Here is a 23300-nt window from a genome sequence, read left to right as displayed (position 1 = left end):
ACGCACAGATGCACACACACACGCACACACACACACACACACTCGATCGTAAATTCCCCAGTTTGGACATTTCGTTTTGTCCACGGCAAACACAAGTTCTCCCTGTGGACAGCATTCAATCACTCTAGTGCAGTGGATGAATGAACAGGACAGAGGCCCTAGGCTGACCCTCCAGTGTACCCCTCCCCCCATACCACAGGATCCATAACCACACACACACACACCAACACAAACACACACATACATGCACACACACAAATACACACATACATGCACACACACACACACACACACACACACACACACACACACACACACACACACACACACACACATGGTGCATGGTGCTCTCCTCTCTCAGGCTTGCAGCTTGACCCCCTCTGCCTCCCAAGACAAAGAGTTAAAGCCACTGAGTAATGCGCTTCACAAATAACCGTCCTGGATGTTTTGTTGACGTGGCTGTGGCCCAGGAGCGGAGATGATGATGAGGACAGGGGAGAGAAATGTCGTTGGCCACGGCATGGCCGCAAGCCCTCCTGACCCAGCACATTTGCCACAGATCGGCCACAGAGTCTGCTAATGCGTCATGAAATGGCCCATGGATGGAGGGAGAGCCAGCAGGAAGCTCCGCTGACCTCGTTTGTGAACAGTTCAGCAGTATAGGCACCGCTAGTGTGCTCCACTCCACATAGCAACAGGGGCACATCCAGGCACACACACACACACACACACACACACACACACACACACACACACACACACACACACACACACAAAGGCCTTCTCTCTATAATGCTATGTGCTACAGACACAAGTAGAGAGTGGTGGGCAGTGTCCTCGGAGCAGAGTGATGAGTGACGGTCGACAGGGCCAGGCCGGCGGCAGCATTAGGGTAGACAGGCAGTGAAAGGGCAGATGCTGAGAGCTGCTCTCAGGCGACTGGATGCTGCTGCCCCCCCTCCTTTCCTCCATCTATCTATCTCTATTCCCATCTCTAATAGCATGGCCTCTCTCAATCAGGCACTCTCCCTCTTAATCACAGACTCTCAATCACCCTCTCTCTCTCTCCCCCCTTCACTGTCTCTTTCTGAATAATTGTCTCTCTCTTCGCACCCCCTTCACTCTTGCACACTCCATCTTGTTTCTGTTTCTGAATGTCTCTTGGAGCCCGCTCTCTCTCTATCTCTCTATCTCTCTCTCTCTCTCTCTCTCTCTCTCTCTCTCTCTCTCTCTCTCTCTCTCTCTCTCTCTCTCTCTCTCTTCTGTTACCATGGTGTCTGTCAATCATACGGGTCTCCTGTTCAGCTGTCAGCTGAACGCGCCCTACAGGGCTGTTTGTCACCACGTTGATCTGAATGTAAATGGAGGACAACTACCGAGCGGCCCACCTTTAGTCCACTAATCTCTCCCATCTCACTCTCTCATTGTATTTGTTTCCATCTGTTCGACTCTCATCCCTATCTGACTCTCTGAGGGGTTATGTGTCAGATGAATGTTATGTTTTACACTAAATGCTAATACATACACACACACACGCACGCACGCACGCACACACACACACACACACACACACACAAACACTAATGCACAATTACACACACACACACACACACACACACATAATATTACTTGTTTTATAATGACACAGAATGACACAAATAATCTACTGTATGATAAAAATATGGCTATGCATCATCAGACATGTTTGCACCCTCTCTCCTCCAACTCCATTGCTGCACTGCCACAGCGGTGCTGATGAACTTTATTACACAGCTCTGTTGAATCCAGCATGGCTCCCAGAGGGCCAAAGAGCATTATAGTCCCAAGCTATTTGGAGCTCACTCAACAAACAATCTATCTCCATATCCTTAGCCTGCATCAAATCTGCAATCACACACATGCACACACACATACACACACACACCACGAGTCTCACAATATGTTCTCATATGAAGCCCTGATATGAAACTATTTACGGTACACACTGAGTGATTTGGGTCTAAGCCAGTTATTATCTTCAAAGGCCACCCAGGCGCCTGTCTGTGCCCGTGTCTGTGATCTCATCACCTGTCCTCTCCCCTCGTCTCGGTGGCTCCAAGTCAGGCCGATGGCAATTAAGCCTGAGATCACTCTGACCCGCACCTCCACCAGACACAGACTCACCATCCTCAAACAGGAACCAGACGTCTGAATTGCAGTGCAAACATACCCTTGTGGGCGTGTGTGTCTACCCCCCCCCCCCCCTCATTCCCATCCAAGGTTTGAGTGTGTGCGTGTGTGTGTGTGTGTGTGCGTGTGTGGACATTCAACTGTGTATGTGGCTGCGTGTCTGTGTGCAGGGATGATGTGTGAGCACGGAGAAGCAGTTTCCTGGATGGCATAGGATTGTAGCGTCTGCTTCATCGGAAAACAATCATTTCTAGGATGGCCGTCTGCTGGCCGTGGGAAGGCAGTAAAGAGCAGCTCTCGGCACAGTGGAAACACTTCTAGGGTGATGGCACATCATTAGTGCCTCTGATAGATGGGCCCTGGACCACTCGCCAAGGCTGGCTGAACACAATATCACGTGCAAATACTGTGCAATTTGATTACCCCTAACAAGGCAAATTGTTCTGAATTAACCCCCAACAAACACCACCCTGACACCCCCAAAATGATACCCCACCAAACAGTATTGTCCACCCTGAGTGGACAGGATGCTCACTGTCACTGACCGAGTGTCTTGACAGCAAAAGATGGATGACATGAAAAAATGAGGAGAGCTACATCATCTCAAGAGATTACATTGCATTCTTTCAATGGCATGCTGAAAAGTAAGACCTCCAGTCATCCTCTCTTTACCAAAACATTCCAGACTACGGAGTTTTATTTTCCTGATAGCATCACAGTGCCTATCCTTTGGGTGTGTTTTACCCACTTTGTTTTAGCGCTCCTGTTATTTCTTTTAATAACAACCAATAACGAGCCAGGGGTCCGTATTTGTCTCCGTAATCACTTGTTTCTCCCCGGCGCGTTTCAACAATGCGACTCCCCTGGCAGCCGATGTCAGAGGGATCAATGGCTTATTGGATTTTCGCAATGCAAAGCCTTCAATGGAGGGCCCTGCCTTTCCAAATTCATTCCCCCGAGATGCGCAGAATCATAATCATTGGCTTTTGAGCGCCTTTGATTGCATATCTCACCGCCTGATTAGGCCTGTCCAAGCAGAACTGTCCAGCATTCCAGACAAGCTGGTTCACCTGGCCTGGCGAAAGGTTGGGACATGATTGTCTTTATTTGAAGCACTAGCTATGTAATGCAGACCAAACTACATTAAACTGAGAAAAATAAAACAATAAAACATAACAATATAAACGGGCAGTGTTGCTTAAATGGCACTGAATCTGAATGAAACTGAATGTCCATCTCTCTGACCATGTCCAGTGCAGATGCGCTGGCTGCTCAAACCCATCTACTCCTGTGGGTCTATCCTATCTTTCTGTTGATGCCACTGCCCTGCCCTGGCATTTCCTGTGAGTGCCACCACTGAGTGTTGGCTGGACCTGTGGCTTCCCCATGTGCTCCTGTCCATCACCCCCTCTGCCCAGAGCCATGAGTCATGGCCAGGGCTGGGGCATCGGTGCTGGGGCAGCCGGTATCGATCGCCCCCCACCTGGCGAGAGGATGGGAGGGGTTGGGGTGGGGGTGGTGGGGGAGGCGAAGAACAAACGCTGACATGAAAGGGTGATGGTGATTTGGCCCTGAGGGGAGGGAGGGAGGTAGGGAGGGAAGATGAGAGGTGCAAGAGAGAAAGTGAGAGAGAGAGAGAGGGGGGAGAGAGAGAGAGAGGGAGAGAGAGAGAGAGGGAGAGGACAGACGGCTTTGGGGAGATGAGACGAGAGGGAGAGAAAGAGAGAGGTGTGTTTGGGGGGTATAAGGAGGGGTCGGTGGAGGTTGTGTGTGTGCGTGACGCGTTGCGCATCTGTCAATTGTGCACACACACGACCAGACACAGACAGACACACACGCACACACGCCATTATTTGAAGTCTTCTTTTATGTGTCTTTTATTTGTTTTTAATCCAACACTGTGCTAAGATAAAGGTCATTTTATCTGTTGCAGTCTGATGTTGAAAGACTGCCACACACTGGCCAAACCCAAACCAGAGTCTGTCTCTGGATAGGTCACTGCTTTAGGCGTGGACCCAAGCTCCAAACACTGTGTGAATTTCACACAGGCAGCAGCTGTGGCTGTCCTTGTTGTCTGCTCTGCCAAGGAGGCCCCTTCCCACAGATCGCACATGCTCCCCTTCATGGTCACCCAGTACAGCAGCAGAGCAAACAGGACACTGCAGGTGTAAATTAATCACACAGAGAGGCCATAGGGAGGCCATAGGGAGAGAGAGAGAGAGAGAGAGAGAGAGAGGGAGAGAGAGAGAGAGAGAGAGAGAGAGAGAGAGAGAGAGAGAGAGAGAGAGAGAGAGAGGGAGGGAGAGAGGGAGAGAGAGAGCAAATATAACAGCTGGGCTGGCCTTTTGATCTTATGTCCTTACCAGAAGTAGCGATCTTCTCAAGTGTCCTGCCAGGTTGACCGTGACAACTGTACATGTGCCATCAGAGAGGCCCACAAATGTGTACAGGTCTACAAGCCTGTGAAGAGCTAAGGAGAAAGTATTGTGTGTGTGGGATTCTTTCTGTTTGTGTGTGTCTTGTATTCTGCTCTGACTGTGTTTGGCCAAAGTCCTGCACAGTCCCTTCAATGGCTTGCTATAACTCACACATCCCTGTGTGTGTGTGTCCAGCACTCTCTTCTGCACCTCGGCCTAATGAAGCGGAGATGGCCGCCAGGAGTGAGCAATCTCCCCTCCGTCCTCCATTAAAGCCCCGGTGGCCTCCACCTCCACCTCACCTCCACCCCTGGCGAGTGCTCCGAGGCGCCCCACAACCCTCCCGTGGCCCGTGGTGGGCGGCGCCCCCTGCCCTCGCTGCCATTAGCCACGTGGACGTCCCCGCCAGCACTAAGCTCATTAGCGCGCTCGATGGCCGAGGGTGGTCCTGATGGGCCTAACTGCCGGGGCCCTCTCATTACTCACCCGCCCACCCCCAGCTCCGCTGCCGGACCGCTGGGCCTCCTCCCGCCCAGGGTGCGAGGGAGAGAGAGGTCAGCGGGAGGTCAAGGACTCAATCCATCCAGAGGGAGTGTTGAGAGCTAGTTATGGATCAGATGGGCTGGGATGGGGGGGTGGAGGAGGAGATGAGGCGATGGCTACATGTAAACTACAGGCCACTGGGCAGGAGAGATTGCATGATGTATGTTGAATGAATGTATGATGAATGAATCATCATTGCTCTTGGTGCTGGAGTATTGGAGCATTCTCATTCTCTGGAAGGGGGGGCTGCCAGTAACAAAGTTACAAAATGATTTTTGTAGCAAAGTCGTGTGGCATGTAGGACACTAGAATAAGTGTGAAGACTTTGAGGTGAGAAAAGGAGATGGGTGTAGCTGGAGATGAGCGGTGATAGTAAAATGGGCCACCAGTGAGGAGGTGAGGAGGTGTGGAGGTGTGTGGTGTGGTATGGATAAGACTGTGTGAGCGCCGGGACACAAGGCGAGGGCTTTCTACACCGTTAACACCCATTACAGTGAGTGGCTTTCTGTGCTATGTAAGGGATAACGGCCGCCGAGGTGTCCCAATACACGGAATTAATGGATGAGGTGGAGGCAAAGACTCCCCGACGTGCTGTGGAGGCGAGCTTCCTCCGCCAAATCCATTAGATCCAAATATCTGGACACCTCGAAGGGCCATTGTCCCGCTTATCGGCCCAGTGGCCACAAGCCAACAGTTTTGTTGTCAATACTTTTGAATTGAAAATTGGATGTGTAAAAACATGTTCACATTTTTCTGTTGTCCTTCAGTGATTATTATCTGAGATCAGCTGTGAGAAAATGACTTGGAGATGCAGGTAGATTGGCTCCTACAGAGTGATGATACCTTATCAATATGGGGAATTCTATGAGTCAACAAAACAGCTTTTTTAGTTATCTAACATACAGTATGATACACAGATACACACAAGCACACACATACACACACACACACACACACACACACACACACACACACACACACACACACATAAACACACACACACACACACACACACACACACACACAACACACACACAAGCACACATATTAGCACACAAACACAGGCCTATCAGTACTGGCAGGCGGTCCCTGCCGTTTGCACAAGGACAATGAGGCGCAGTGTAAAATCCTAATGGGCTTTCTCTACGCTGTTTTCCTGTTCCAGGTAGTTTGACCCCTGCCACGCATGGCTGCCTTGAATAATTCCCCTCTGCCAGTGTCATAATGACAGCCAAATTGCATCTATCCTCTCCACTCACACACACAGGCCCTCGGCATCTGATGGCTACCTCCGGCTCACTCCTTTTGCCTTTCATTGGCTCTTAGCACCATCATATACTGTATTGGCTTTGTAAGCAAGTGGCATCCATTGAGTTATGTTTTTCCACTTACAAACAGCAAACATGCTGAATATATGAATTTGAAATGACAGTGCAATCTGATGGATACAATGAGTATTTTGGTATAGAAGCAACGTTAAAGCAAAATCAAGGAACATCAAGTTATATTTGCCTCTTCACAAGGTGATGGACATACACTAAATATATTTTGACTGCAATAAAAATGATTGAGCTCATTTATCTGTCAGGTGCCAAATAGTCATATAATACACATTCTTACACTGCTATTCAACCCAGAATCCACAAAAGATCAGTGATAAAGGCACCAGCATCAAGAACATATAAACCATAATCTTCTGTAGAAAACTTGATTTGGCCTGAATTTGAACTGAATGGTTACACAATGCTGCGCACTACATCAATACCTCACATTGCAAAGAGCCCAGGCAGGAGGACATTGTTGGACTGGGAAAAGCCAACGAGTGAAGGTCAGGTCTTGGCCATTTCCACAGCACTAGGCTAAACAGACACATGGCTTTTATGGTGCAGAAAACCTTTTAGTTTTGTGCACAGTTCTCAAGTGTGCATTCAGAACTCAGCACAGCCACAAAAGGTGCCCGATTCCTCTGGACACGAAATGGCTTTATGCTGTAAGAGAGCTCAAGGTGATGTTCTAGTGAAAAACATGGAATGAGTGGTGGTTTTCTTTGAGAGAGAGAGAGAGAGAGAGCATCTCAAGTGATGAACTCATAAAAAATCTTAAAAAGCTCAAGCCTGAAAAAGCTTGTGGTCCTGATAGTATCCGGACAGAAATGTTGAAATTCAGCCCACCCATTCTACAAATGGTTCTCCTCAAGTTATTTAATCTTGTTTTTCAAGCTGGTTGCTTCACTGATGTCTGGAACAGGGGGCTTATATCCCCAATACATGAGTGGAGACAAATCTGACCCTAATAACTACTGAGGCATCTGTGTGAGCAGTAACCTGGGGAAGGTATTCTGCTGTATCCTCAACGCCCGTTTACAGGCCTTCCTTATTGAACACAATGTCTTGAGTAACAATCAAATTGGCTTCTTACCAAATTGCCGCACTACAGATCATATTTACACCCTCCATACCCTGATAAACCAAAATGTTCACCAAAAAAGTAAGGGGAAAATATTTGCGTGTTTTATTGATTTTAAAAAAGCTTTCGATTCAATCTGGCATGAAGAATTGTATTCTACCTTGGCTTTATTAATAAATTAACGCCTCTGGAAACTTTGGTCTTGCAGTGAATGCACTAAAAGAAAAAGCACGACGAGCATTTTATGCAATAAAAATAAATTTTCATCAAATAGATATATTAAAATCTGGTCCAAAATATTTGACACAGTCATTTTGCCAATTGCACTTTATGGAAGTGAAATATGGGGTCCACTCAGTAAGCATGAAAACTAGAATGTTACATTGGCATACAAAAAGACTATCAATTGGCAGAGTATCTCCACACTGTCAGAGATACGAAGCAGAGACAGATCCTCACCAAGTACAGGCTGTGACCACAGTCTAGCCATAGAGAAAGGCAGGCATAAGAAGTCATGGCTGCCCAAAGAGCAAAGGACATGTGGTCACTGTATGACAGGGGAGGTAGAGTCAGAGGTGCACTTTCTGCTACACTGTGACACATATCGGTCCCAAAGAGACAAATATTTCACCATTTTGAACAACATCATTCCCAACTTCACAAAACTGGAGGAACAGAAAAAACTTGCTGTAGTTTTGGGCGAGGACACCAGCACATGCATACTGCCAGCCAGTTATGTGTCCTCACTCCATAACCTGAGAGAAGGCATTACTTAAGATAATCACCCCACTACCTCAACCCTTCAACATAACATTGCTCCCCAGCCCCAGTCTGTTACACCATGTCTCCTGTTTGTTTTGTTTTGTTTTGTCCTGTCTTGGTTTTCCTATGCACGTGTACAGACAATGGTCTTGTATGGTTGTGACGTGCTGTGTGTGTGTGTGTGTGTGTGTGTGTGTGACGAAGTGTAACAATGTTTGTAATGTTTGTAAATGTTTATATCATTTTGTATTTGTATTTTCTTTAATTATTATTATTCCTGTGAACGCTTTGGCAATGCATCATATGGTTTGTCGTGCCAATAAAGCATATTTGAATTTGAATTTGAATTTGAGAGAGAGAGAGAGAGAGAGAGAAAGAGAGAGAGAGAGAGACAGAGAGAGTCTCTGTGTGTGTAAGATTAGTGTTTATGTTTATTATGCTATTATGTTATTTTAACATTTTAACAGTACCTACACGCCCACACGTTATATAATATGCTCTCTCACTGTAATATAATAGACTAAAAAAATAGACTAAAAAACTTGTTCTATGTAATCACATGATTATAACATTTTCATAAACAAGTAATAACTTTGGCTTCATAATCCTTGTTGAAATTGAATAGAGAACATTATGTACAAATGTATATCTGTATATATTAGATTGTGTGTGTGTGTGTGTGTGTGTGTGTGTGTGTGTGTGTGCGTCTGTCCGTGTGTGTGGATGAGAGTGAGAGAGATAGTTGTATATAATTAAGAGCAAGCAAATGACAGAGAGTTAGTGCTCTGTAAAAATGACAGACAGCAGGTGTGTGTGTGTGTGTGTGTGTGTGTGTGTGTGTGTGTGTGTTTGTGTAGACATGCTGTGTGTTATTTTCAGTGTTCTCTGCAGCTAATCTCTACCACTCTTGCTCTTTGTGGAAGGACCAGATTAAGATCAGACATGTCGGCACATTCTCTCTCTCTCTCTCACACACACACACACACCCCCACACACACACACACATATAGACACACACTCACACACACACACAAACAGTCCAACACACATGGCGTTTCCCATCTTCCCTATCTCCTTTTGCTTCTCTCATTCTCCATCTGTCTCCTCTTTCTATTTCCCCATCTTAACATGTCCCATCCCGCCTCCTCTCTCCCCATTACCTTCTCTCTTTCACCCCTGACTCCCCATCCCATCCCTCTCTCCCTCCCTCCTTTCCTCCCTCCCCCCATCCATCCATCCTCTGGTATTTATGTCTCCATGGCCTGGGGGCCTTCAGTGTGTTTGGTCAGCACATTGTGGGTTGGAGATGGGGAGAGGAGGGCCAGGTGGGGTGGGATGCTGGTGCCCTGTGTGTGTGTGTGTGTGTGTGTGTGTGTGTGTGTGTGTGTGTGTGTGTGTGTGTCCATGCACACAACACCCTGGTCAGCAAGGCCCCGGGGCAACTCCATTCCCCATCACCCAGGGACATGTGTGTGTATGTGTGTGTGTGTGTGTCCAGCAGAAGGCGTGCGCTGGGTTTGTCCACCTGCTCCTGGTCATTAGGGCCCGTCTGTGGCCTGGGCTCCATCAGGTAGGATCGGGCCCTGATGGGCAATGTCACGGCGCCTCACGCTACGGAACGAGACGTGTGTCCGGCAGACTGAGTGCCCTGGGCACATGGGGACTTCTCAAATCTGTCCACCACTCAAAACAACTCACACAGTAAGAGAACACAACCCCACTCCGACTGAGAGAAAGAGAGATGTCATATACCGCCCCCAACTGCTTGAGCTTCCTGTTCTCTTTCAATCGATGTTAACCAATGGGAAGTCATTCTCGGATTACGTCATCGACCTGAACTAACCTCCAATCACCTGTTTCAGAGATTTTTTCACAGGGTACTGCCTATATATATATGGCCGCACCGTGAGAAACTGGCTCGCCTCAGGCATTCTGAAGCGATTCATTGGACCAGGTCCAGAGAGTCAATGAGGCCAGAAAGGGTTAACGTCTCGTGTTTTCCTTCGGAGCATGGAAGTTATATTCATAACCATACGTTCTCTCTCAGTCAAGTTCACTCGATGTTAACCCATGGGAACACGTATATGCCACAGCGCCTCATTGGCGACGATGGACAAGCATTCAGCGAGAACTGACCGCCGCCGTGCTGTGTGGCAAGAGGCGACATTAAATGGGGACAGCTTGTTAAAACAGGAGGGCTACTCACTACTCACAAATGCGAGGCTGGGAGAGTACAGTACGCTGGGTGGACCGGTCACTTTCCGCTGCAGGCTGACACATTGCAGAGACACACACTGAAGAGCGCACACGTCCAGACCGCGGAGGCCCGTGGCGTGAAACAAACAACAGCAGCTCGCTAGCACTGGAGGACTACGTGCAGGGGCGGGGCTGGGGGCGGGGCATTCATGCGTTGAACGTGCTGCCGGGGTGCGATGCAGACATGGTTAACGCCTCGCGTTCTCTGTCAGAGAACTGAGGTTCTAATCCTAATCATATGTTTTTCACACGTGTTTCAGCAATGCATCTGTATCTATTAATCATACCAGTAGGAGTCCATCTGAAGGGAAAAGCATTGAGCTGAGTTGAACTCAAATGGACTGACTAATCCCCGCTGTTCCTCTGGGCTCCTCTCCTCTCCACTGTACTTAACCAAAACCACACAGCACTTACAGTCGGGGCAAATATCTGTCTGTGCCTCTATCCTAGTAGAGAGCTGTGTACACACACACACACACACACGCACACACACAGTCAGACCCTCTCTCATAGGTGCTCCACTACATTTGAGGTAGCTAGTGGTGTTTCCTTTCCTCACCCCCCCCCCCCCCCCCCCACACACACACACATACCCACACACCTTACTCCCTGTAGGGTCTTTAGTTTCTTCCATTTCTTCTTAAAATGATATTTTAGTCCACCCATTATTTTCAGGCCTGGTGGCATTATTATCAGAAAACGCAGACATTGTAGAACACGTGGAAAACTTTGTTGTCTAACAACACAATTTACATGTATTGACACATTTGGAGAAAGTAACGATGATAAATTTCCAGATATAATGTCCACAATCCTATCATGCCTGGATACATAAAGACTTTTGTAAAAATGACAGCTATTTAATGTGTGACATGGATTCTATGACTTGCTCTTGTCCATGATGTATACACAATGGTGAGTGGGAACGAGGGTACCAGATTGACAGGTTGTATACCTGAAGCCTCACTTTGACTGTAAAAATTAGTATGTCTTCATCAATAGATGAATTGTGAAAAAGTGTGTGTGAGATGGAGTGATCTGCAAAAGGGATACATGCAAGCTTTCCTTGGAGTTTGAGTCCTCTCCAATGTCTCTGACGCTGCTGGTGTTTGATTGACAGCAGAGACGCGTGACTGTTTCCAGGTGGAACTGAATAGCGCAGACCATCTTGGTGTACTGTTGCAGTCACAGTAATGTTTGTATCCTTAATCATTACTTCATGAGGTGTAACATGTGTGGCATTGACTCCAGACCACTGCAAGTCAACAGCAGTCCAGTTGCAGAGATCGTTGAGATCAGGCCAGTCGGATCTGACCCCAAAATCGGCGGCATGGGTGTCAAGTTTACCGTTTGCTTTCTTACGGAATCCTAGAAAGCTGGGTTTCGATTCTCGGGTGAGGGGGACTTTGCGCTTCCCAAAACACACACACACACACACACACACACACAAACAAACGATGCTAAATATGCCCTTTGCCTTCATCTGACCCATGGCTTTGAGCCTTAATAAACAATCCTGCAGTAATCAGTCAAATGTGGTGCCTTATTCATCATAGGGCTAATAGTGGCAGCCAATAAGAGCACAGTGCAAATGATTGCCATGACCCCTTTGTGCTGTGTCATTTGAAAGCTGTTCTTTAATATTTCATCAGTGGTGCTCTACTGCTGAATATGCCCTCTGGCTATAACTTGCTAGCCAAACACTCAGCTTTGACACTGTTAAAACTCATCAATAAATGTCCATGGCCTTTCACATAGAGAGAGGGGTGTGAAAAAACCCACAATGGCTGTTAATGATCGGACCACAAAACCGCATCTGACAAGCTGTGAACGTGCATAAAGAAATTACATGAAATATACATAATCTCCGCATGAAGCTCAGGCAAGGCTTTCCTATCTGGGATATGTTCCAACAAAGAAATGTATGTACATACTTAAATAATTAAACAAAATAATAAAACATCAGTCCCCATTATAAATACAAGACAGCACTGTTTGGTGCTGAAATGTTTGCTGCCATGCTGTATTCTTCTAGAACTACTCAGGAGCTCTACATTGCTCTGTGCTTCGAAGGACAGCCACGTAGCGACGATCAAAGCAGCCGCTCTTATCGAGTCCGCGCATGTAATCGCAGCGTCTGCACGTTTGAAAAGCATGTGGCGAGAGAGAAAAAAAACGAGGGAAAGAGAAAGGATTTGCGGCGGTACAGTATCTGGGGAGACGGGAGGACAGACAGCGTTTGATCTGCGGGGAAATCACCTCGCTGGGGCTGGTAACTCATGACAGCGCTTCATGGCATCACTCACCAAAGAGCCCCAACACGACGCGTCTCCACAGATGTGAGGAGACGTGTTGATTCTTTAGCTTGCTGTTGGCTGACTGTAAACAAGCTGCCGACGTTCAGAGGGAGACGCAAACAAAGGCAGTCAGGCGAGAGCTGACAGGAGAGGGGAGACGCATGCACACTAAAGCACACACATATGTGTACACACACACACACACACACACACACACACACACACACACACACACACACACACACACACACACACCATGACAGAGACACACAGCCAGAGACTTTATGGCCCACATCTTGATTATAATTATGCACCTGGTCTGCATAAAGAATACTTACACTATAATTGTAGTGTTAATGCACATATACTGGATATTACATTAATATAATATACATATATAAAGATTGGAAGATGGAAAGATGGGGCACAACATAATAATAAATAGAATAGATTACTGTACTTTGGTTACTGGTTACTTTGGTTACTATAATTGATACTTGTCATGGCAACAAAGCTCAACTTAAATTTGATTTTCATGAAGTAAAATCAGTATTCTTTAATGGTTGTGCACTATTTTGCATAAACTAAGTACCTGACATACTTCTCCAAAATATATCATGTATGCTTAATTTCTGCCATATGCCCATCCCCACACACCCACACTCTTACACACATTCACACACACACAGCCACATCATTCACACACACACACACACACACACACACACACACACTCATACACACAGAACAGACAAAACATACTGTATTCCCTCCTGGCACTCGCACTGAAGCAAGCAAATCTGTGCACAGCTTCAGGGTCATCTCAGCACACTTCATACCCACTGCTCTACTCCATTTGTCCAGCTTAGTGCGCAAAGACTACCCTGGGGGAGGGGGAAGTGTGTGTTTGAGAAGAGGGGAGAGAGAGAGAGAGAGAGAGAGAGAGAGAGAGAGAGAGAGAGAGAGAGAGAGAGAGAGAGAGAGGAGGAAAGTGGCGGAGTGTTAGTCTCCTACACTTGTGCCCTTCTCATGTGCAGGCCTGTGCAAGTTGGCTTTGCTCTGAGGCTCACAGGTAGCCGCTTGGAGGCCATAATGGAGGCTGTGGGATGCATGTTAAAGCAGCCTGGGCTCTAGGCTCTAGTCTGGGCTCTGGGCTGCAGCAGTGAGGAGATTAGAGGAGGCCACTTAGCACCACAGGAGGAGGTGCCCCAAAACACAGCCTTCTTTAAAAATAGATAGATAGATAGATGATAGATAGATTATTATTACTTTATTGATCCCCAAGGGGAAATTCGAGGTCTCAGTAGCATACAGACATCACACACAACATGCACTAACAGCAGAAATGGGAAATATAAGTATAAACATATAACAAAACTCCACTGTACAATAGACAGTAGAAGATAAGAAAAACTAACAAAACTAAATACTAAATATACTATATAAATTAAATAAAAAAATCCACAGTTTCACAAAATCATTTGATGTGTACTGTGGAATATCGATTTACTACTCCACAACACCACTAGACTCAGACTTTCTCTCTCTCTCTCTCTCTCTTTCACACACACACACCCACCCACACACACACACACACAGACACACACAGACACACACACACGCACGTACATGCACACGCATACATACACACACACACACACACACACACACACACACACACACACACATATAAATACTTTAAGAGAATTTGTGTCTCTGCAGTGTTCAAAAGGCCTTACTGATCTGCTTTCAAATTTGCTGGGCTGATTGCAGGGGAAAGTTAGAGAGTATCAGTGTGTGTGTGTGTGTGTTTGTGTGTGTGTGTGTATGCGTGTGCATGTGCATGCGTGTGTGGGTGTGTTTGAGTGTGTGTGTGTGTGTTGTGATAGAATCACGTTTCTGTCATGTTTACATACAATATTTAATCTACCCAAATATATTGATTTACTTATTTTCACTACATCACACTTTTATTATATATTACTTCCTCACTATTGTCACTTGAAGTAGTTCACTGGCTTAGTGACCTTCTAATTGACTAGCCAATCAGGTGTGGTGGAGGTCATGAGCTGGAGTCTCGCTTTAAACAAAATAGGAAGTGAGCTGTCAAACAGGCCGGGAGTTGAATGTTTAGTCAATGCGTTGTGTCGGAGGTTGCGGTAGCTCGGTGGAAGTTCGGAAGCGCTTTGATGGAAGTAAACTAAAACCTATGGACCTATTGGACTACTGGAAGTAAACTAAAATCTATGGACCTATTGGACTACTGGAAGTGAACGTGGATTTTCGGAACGGACGTGTGGATTATAAAGGTACTGTGCTATTGGATTAGTGCGAAGTGTTAGGCTACACTTTTTGCCTCGCTAATCGAGCCTATACCTCCCTAAACCTCCTCCAAAAACTTCGGTTTCAACTAGGCCTCCGTCGTTTTCATCTCTTCCTGGCTGCTCTCCTCCCGGGACACACACACACACAGGAACACTTGCTGCCAGCCCCTCCTAAGCCGCTCATTTTCATTTGTTTGTTTTTTGGTTATTGTTTTGTTCGCCATAGATGTACAGTAGCAGCGCCGTAGTCACCATAGACATTGAGGGGGACGTGTCCCCCCCCCCCAATATTCAAATATGACCAAAATGTCCCCCCCCAATATTCGGACATAGAAAAATAAAGAAAGAATAAAGCGCTATACTACTGTAGGCCTACAGGAAACCAACACGTATCTGAAATGTAATCAAACGTAAATAGCGCACAAATTGACCTATGGTTCCAGAGTAGCCTACACCCCTGAGTGGTTTGTCCTGGTGATTTTCCGTTTTTCGTTAGTGGCGTGCGCTATCAAAAGCTTCCATTTACTGCACCCTACTGCAGTGAGGTAGGGCTGTCAACAATATCGCAAAAGCCACCAGAACAATTTTCACAAAACTTCTTGGAAAGGTGTAGCACAGGCTAAGGAAATCCCATACATGTTTGGAGCCGATCAGACTGAAAGGGAACATTTTCCATATTGTAGCCTATTCTCGCAATGATTTGATGCATTTTAAATGATGCATTTTAAATGATGAATTTGTGCAAGCCTGTGTAATTTCTTTCACGTCTTTAATGCATTCATATGCTAGTAGTAATGCCAGAAATTACCGTGTATAGCCCTCTTAGAAAAGATTGTTGCATCTTGCATATTATTCAGATGCGCACTCAATCGCGCATCCATGCAGGCAAAATGTGATCAAATGTGGCGATGTTTACAATACGTGATAGCCTAGTTAATGTGAATCGCGGACAATAACCAAAGAAAGGAATTTGCACCTCCATTCACCAATTAAAGGCTGTAGTAGGCCTAGTGTTTCTACATGTTGTCACAAAACATAATTTCTGTCAGATGCCAGTCTATAATGCATACAGGGGTAACATGAGGTGAGTCAGACAGAAGAGGGGCCTGTCTTAGTAGCCTATTCCTGAATCCTGTCCCTTTCAAACTACGTTAAAATTGTGTGTTTAGCCGCCAGCATAATAAAATCTAAATTAAAAGACAAAATCTTATTAGGCTCCAAACCTATGAGTCTAAGCCTTAGTTAAAAAAAATCTTCAGGTGTAAGTAATAAGTCAAAGAACCACATTCTGTGTAATATAGAGGTTATCAAAAGATACTCTAGTTTGTAATTTCTTTTAAAGTATACATTTGGGTGGGGGGGCTTCTGTTTGGGGGTCCCTCAGACCCCACCACAGATTTGGTCCCCCCCAATGTTGACATCATGACTACAGCCTTGTACGGTAGTGTTTTGTTGGATCTATTGAACTGTTGTCGACGTGGCCGACGTCCTGAGTTGAATGCCATTTTGTTTAATACACTGCATCACCTGCTTGAAAACCATATGCTGTGTTGTGTTTCTTTTCTTGTCAACTTTAAAACGGGAAGGGTGACGGGGTCTTAAAACTGACACGGCAGATTTAACGCTGCCTGGTGCCCAACATAATCATTTCCTTTTCTTGTGTCAGAGGCCACCGTTACAGTGTGTGTGTGTGTGTGTGTGTGTGTGTGTGTGTGTGTGTGTGTGTGTGTGTGTGTGTGTGTGTGTGTGTGTGTAACTGAATGAGCAGTTTCACCCCAAGGTTCATGGAGTTAATTTCTATCTGAGAGGTATACCAGTTGGAGGCAAAGAACTAAACTGACATACTAATTGACATTCTAAAGAAAGCGGCACAATAGTTCAGTGTACCCATTGGTGAAAGAGAATTGAATGATAGAATGCCCCTAAATGAGGAGAGAAGGGGGCTGAGGACAGGGAGACAGAAAGAGGGCACGCCATTGCTCAAGATGAATGAGCTGTTCTTAAAGACAGAACAGATGAGCGCTTAGCATTCCAGAGCCCAGAAAATAAATATTCTTCATTGGATTTTTCAATTAAATTACCAAAGGAAATGTTCAAATCACTTATAATGCACAGTCTGTGGAGAAATTACAAAGTTCTCAAGCCATTTTTCAAAACCTCGGATGGCGGGCATTCGGTGTAATACACAGTTTTCCATCCATAAAAAGGCTTTGAATTACAATCTGAGTCTGAAGTTATGATGTAGATTCACTTTAGCTAAGGACACCAGAGAGAGGATGGGACCATGATAGGCCTTTTAAATGTCACTGGTACTGTAGCATGTTTTATGCATTGAAAAGATCACACATGAAAGGACAGAACATACAAGCCGCAGGCTAACTAAAATGCTAGCAGTTAGTTCATAAATGCCAAACTTCTGATGAAGATGTATTTCCTTTATGACCACTAGTACAGTTACTGCCACAACTTTACTAGTCTCGCGCTCAGAGAAAGACACCACCTTGTTAATAAAATGCACCCTTTACCTATCTGCAATTCAGTTTGGAAAGAGCCGTCTGCTGAATGAATAATTAGAAGATTAGCTGTTTTATTTTCCTCTGCTTTTTTCATCCAGACAATGCATATCTCAAAATATTTCATATTTAGTAATATCTTGATTTTATATCTGTCTGCTTAGCTCTGTAAAATGTTCTGGCAGAATCACTCCACAGTTAATGTCTGCCAGTAATGTGGATTTTTTTCATTTAATTTAACGGAACTGAGATAAATATAGAACCTTGGCCATATCTCATCTGGGCCTAGTTTCCCGCAAGCATCGTAAGCCTAAGTAGTTGGTAAAGTCCCTCTTACGAACATCTAAACATTTAAAAATACCATTTCCTGAAACCATCGTTGCTTAAAGGCATGATACGGAGTAAAAACAACCTGGGGTCTATTTATGGAGGATAACAAGTTCAAGCTTTCGTTTGTAAGCAAAATTACGTCAATCGGAGGAGGTTTGATCTAGACTGTTTGCATTAGCAACAAAACAGTTTATAGCCTGTAGCAGCAGCCATGGAGCTACGTCAAAATAAATTACTATTTTCAAACCAATGACAAGGCTCAAAATAGCCTTATGCTTCAGAGGTAGTTTGGATAGGGTGCCTACAGACAAAAACAAACTATTATAAACTTATATAACAAGGACTGTTTCTGAAGGCAGCGCATTGCCTTTCTTCATGTTCCGGTAGTGTAAAATCAGTGGGTGTGTTCGACTTCCTGCAGCACTGCGCAGATCGACTGAATCTTACTATACAAACATGCATCCAGTTCAGCCAGATTTGCACAAAGCTGGAAGAAGTCGAACACAACCACTGATTTGGTGATACCGGAAAGTCAATTAACATGTAGGTCCGAAGTTCAAATGACATGAAGTCACCTGAAATCACCAATTTGGAGGATATTTCAGAACTGTTAGCGTGGACAGCTCCCCTTAAGAACACCTTAAGAGCAGTGCGTTCATGCTACGAACATGTTTGGGTAACACACCGAAAACACGTCTGTAAGATCAATCGAAGAGAACCTCAGAAGTGCATACATCCGTCATTATCAGGAAGTGAGTGAGTCTGTGTGCTATGTTGTGACTTCCTCTGAAACCTGAACCCCAACAAAGCCCTGATGGCAGAGGGACCAGCATTCACCTGCTAGCAAACGAACAAACCAACAAACACACACACACACACACACACACACACACACACACACACACACACACCCTCTCTCTGCTTTGTCAGTCAGTGGGTACCCACAGAGGGACACAAAGCGGAGCTCATGATTCTGGGGCCACTGACATTTATCAGTTTGAGGGATTTGACTAATATTGGTGGGATATGAGGGCCTGCTTGTGGAAGTGCGCACAGGAAATTCATCTGCACAATTGGATTTGGGGGAAAGCGGAGGATTCAGCCCCGAGGCCCGGGGGGGAATGTCTGCGCTACGCCTCGCAAATTGCCAAAGTCGCTCCTTCTTTTGTGCTTTCAGTTGCTTTTCGGCCGCATGGGTTTCTCAACTCTCTCTCTCTCTCCCTCTTTCTCTCTCTCTCCTCTCTCTTTCTCCCATATCAATTCCCTTGGCATGCTTTTAGGTGACTCGTGGTTGATTTTGATTTGATGTGTGTGTGGTGTGTATGCGAATGTGTGTGTGTTCATTGTTTGTTTATGTTGGGGGGGTTTGTCACTTGACAAAACTAATTTGCATATATATTTGGCCCAGTGCAGGTTTTTTCCCTTTGGGGGGCATTGGGATTATTATGGGATATTGCCACCATAGCTGGACCTAACGGGCTAAATTGGGTTTGCAAAGGGGCTTTTGTAAGGGGTGAGAAAAGAGATGGAGGATATGGAGACGAAGAGAAATTCTGACAGGTTAATCTTTCTCTAGAGGGAACACACACTGCAAGGAGGGGGAGGGGGGGTTATTGGTGAAGGAAGGCCGGGGGTGATGTACACTGAGCCAGAGCTGAGCTCAACCTACATGTGGCGCTGCCAATCAGACTGGAAGTGTTTCCAGCTCCCTACGTGGGCAGAACAGATTTGGGAAACCTCCCCTCCCCCCAAAAAAAAACATCCACTGAAAACCAAAAAGCACGCACACACACACACACACACACACACACACAATTAGCCAATATGAGTCTCTCTCTCTGTCTCTCTGTGTGTGTCGTGTTGGCATGGCGACACTGAGTGACATACCACGGTGAAGTTCATGACCTTGAGAATCCAGATGGTGAGGGCCAGATTGACGATCATGGTGACGAGGAGCAGGAGGATGAAGAAGTACAGGCAGCGCTTCCTCCAGCCGTAGATGCCCACTGGGTACGCCTGCGCACAGCCCGGCCGCTGCAGTGGGTTGGGCTGAGATGCCAGGATGTACTGCTCCTGGGTCATCTGAGAGGAACGGAGAGAGGGATGGGGAGGAAAAGAGAGAGAGAGAATGAGAGAGAGAGAAATAAATCCTCCATAAATGTACAGTCACTGGTATCAAGAACGTTGCTGGCAGCTATTACATTATGGGTAGTTATTATTACATTATGGACTGCTACAAATGAGGGACAGTGAAAGCACGAGAAAAAAACTGAATCAGAGGGGCACTGGGTGCAAGATGACCGAGTATCTGTCATCAGCTAAAGTCAAACGGCTCATCCAGCCATTCTGAATACAGCCTTGGTGAGCCACTAATCAGATGAGACATTCCTGCACAGCCACGTGTCCCGTTAACCCCTGCAGACACTCTCGCACGGCGCACCGCCCCACCACCCAACCACATCACCACCACCTCAACAACTGGCGCCCATACTTTTCCACCGCGTTTGTTGAACTTTTTGCCGGAGCCGTGTCTAATGATGCTTCTTGGCGGTGAGTCCTTGAGCGCCATACATATTTATAATGGGAATCGATGTGTGGTGCTGGACTGGAGGCTGCAGAGTGATTCAGTTAATAAACGCTCCCTATTTGTTTCCATGCTGCCGCTCAACAGGTCAAACAATAGCCGCGAGACTTCAGCTGCTATAAATATCTAATGGAATAGCATTAGGGGGAGAACTCGTTCTGGATTATTCTCATCAGTCTGGGCTCTTACACTCTTTCTTTCTTTCTTTCTCTCTGATGTGCTCTCTCTCAGTCTATCGCAAGCAACTTTGCTTTCTTGTTATATGCAACTCTTCATTTTATGTGTACCTTTTGTCTTTTCTTGTTTTCTATTATTTCTGAACCACAACACACTCATCTCATATCACTCACCTTACTCTTTCTTTCTTTCTTTTCTTTCTTTTTCTTTCACTTCTCCTCTCTCATCCCTTAGTTCTCAGCATATTTCTCAGATGGATGTGACAACACAGTCATCCATCAGCCTTCTGGGTGCAGTTCTCCTGCGTGCCACTGGGAGCAGTATAAATCCTTTTTAACCTCTTCCGTGCCAGGCGGCTGCTGTCCTGACTCACACAGAAGCTCTTCAATCTCCCAGATTACATCTGTGCTGTGGCTGCTGTTATTGAAGATGCTTTCCATCTTTTACCCCCTCATCCCTTTCCATCTTTTACCCCCTCATCCCTTTCCATTCCTCCCCCTTTACCCCTTTCATTCCCCTTTTTGTGTTCTGTTTGCTCTCTCTCTCTCTCTCTCTCTATTCATCTTCTTATCCCCCTTTCTCTCTCTCTCTCTCTCTCTCTCTCTCTCTCTCTATTCATCTTCTTATCCCCCTTTCTCTCTCTCTCTCTCTCTCTCTCTCTCTCTCTCTCTATTCATCTTCTTATCCCCCTTTCTCTCTCTCTCTCTCTATTCATCTTCTTATCCCCCTTTCTCTCTCTCTCTCTCTCTCTCTCTCTCTCTCTCTCTCTCTCTCTCTCTCTCTCTCTAGTCTGTAGTCTTGGCACGTTGACACACACAGATATGGGGAAGAATAGCAATAGACTGGCCATAAATAAATAATGAGCAGATAAAGGGATGAAATGTAGTGGAGGTGTTTTTCTGGAGGTAAACATCACCAAGTCCAAGTGGGAATGATGTGTTGTTCTTGGTACGGGGAAAGGGGGGGGGGGGGGGGGCAGTGTGACACAAACACACACACACACACACACACACACTCACATGCATTCACATACAGACACATTAAGACAACTGCCGACTGAGTAGGAAGCTATAGGGAGATGAATCATCCAGTCGTCAGAACTGCATGTCCAGCCATGGGTAGTCAAGCGAACAGCACAGGGCATTGGGCGGTGTGTGTGTGTCTGTGTGTCTGTCTGTGTGTCTGTCTGTCTGTCTGTCTGTCTTTCTTTCTTTGGTGGATATTTTTGTTATTTGTGTGTGCATGTGCATGCATATATGTTCAATGTGTGTCACACGGCATCATTGTTAGCAGAGTGTGTGTACTGTGTGTGCGTGTATGTGTGAGTCAGTGAACCCACACACATTCAGCCTTGTGTGCCAGTAAAATGTGCTAAAAACACAGCTATTGTGGGGATAAATAGGCTTGACCCACGACTATGTGGGCGCATGCCAAGAATACTAAAACAGCTGTGCTGGTATGCAGACTAAAGTCAAAGGCATGGCTGTCCACCTGCACGAGAACACTCTAACAGACAGGTGTCAGCCTCATCAAGCATGACCCCTCTGCAAACCCTCAGCCGCTGTCGTGCTTCCACAAACTCGGCCGAACCAGACAGTGGGGACGGCGGAGGGGATAGACATCAGCGCGAAGCCGCCGCAGCATGGCCGACACTGACAAACTGCCCGCTGCCACCGCGAATCTATCTGTCACAGTGACACAGAGGGTCTCACATACACATGACAGCAGACATCCACCATTTCAGTCCCAGTCCCACACTGGTAGCCATTCACTGACATCATACACACACACACACACACACACACACATACTGTATGCTTGCACCCTTGGACAGAAAATGTTACATGTGGGTTGCACTGACTCTACCCTAGACAGCATTTCCACAGTTATGACATAGTTATTCTCAGACGCGCACATAAACGTCTTCTTTTAATATGTCCATACTCACAGGCTCAAAGAGGAGTACACAGCCCCAACAGGAGCTTTGTGAGAGATACAGCACTTTAAACTCCTCTGCTTATGGGAGTCACTTAGAGTAGGCAGCGAGTTTTTCTGGCAGGGCAACAAATCTCCCTCTGCTTGTTAAAATATGAATAGACATTTCTTAGTCATGGCATTTATGTGGCTTTGAAATCACAGTGCATAACCACGGTCTGATGAGGCTTGTTGGAAAACAGAACAAAGCCTTCTTGAGACAAAAAAATCTTCAAATACGTCTCTTCCTTCATACATCAGCAACTCTCAGCCAGGAAGAAAGAGAGACAGATTATTATTATTTATTTTTTTTGACGCTAAATAAATATTTCTTCCAAATATTGTTAAGAAGTTGTGCGATGACATCCACTCCTTCACACACACACATACACAGAGAGAGCGTTGGCTGCATTAACAAATCGATACATAATTTAAAAAGGTCACATCAAATGGCGCTGCAATTTAATGCCGTGTGGCAGACAGCGAGGATTTGCTGATAATTAAATGTTGCTGTATCTGAACAAGCTTTCGCAGCTTATGAGAGCAGA

At 45.9% G+C, this 23300-nt stretch overlaps 1 protein-coding gene across 2 annotated transcripts in view; it reads right to left on the bottom strand.

The window, feature by feature from the left end:
- Window positions 1–23300, bottom strand: part of LOC121724500 (zeta-sarcoglycan) — a 228376-nt gene that overhangs the window by 80795 nt on the left and 124281 nt on the right. For both annotated transcript variants that reach the window (XM_042111102.1, XM_042111109.1), the window contains exon 2: window positions 19905–20099. In XM_042111102.1, coding sequence (XP_041967036.1) covers window positions 19905–20099 — 195 coding nt within the window. The remainder of the gene's footprint in view (window positions 1–19904; window positions 20100–23300) is intronic.

The sequence above is a fragment of the Alosa sapidissima genome, chromosome 1 (genome assembly GCF_018492685.1).
Source record: "Alosa sapidissima isolate fAloSap1 chromosome 1, fAloSap1.pri, whole genome shotgun sequence".
Taxonomy (NCBI): domain Eukaryota; kingdom Metazoa; phylum Chordata; class Actinopteri; order Clupeiformes; family Clupeidae; genus Alosa; species Alosa sapidissima.
The sequence above is the reverse complement of the archived record's forward strand: the minus strand, read 5'-3'. Positions and strand labels throughout refer to the sequence as shown.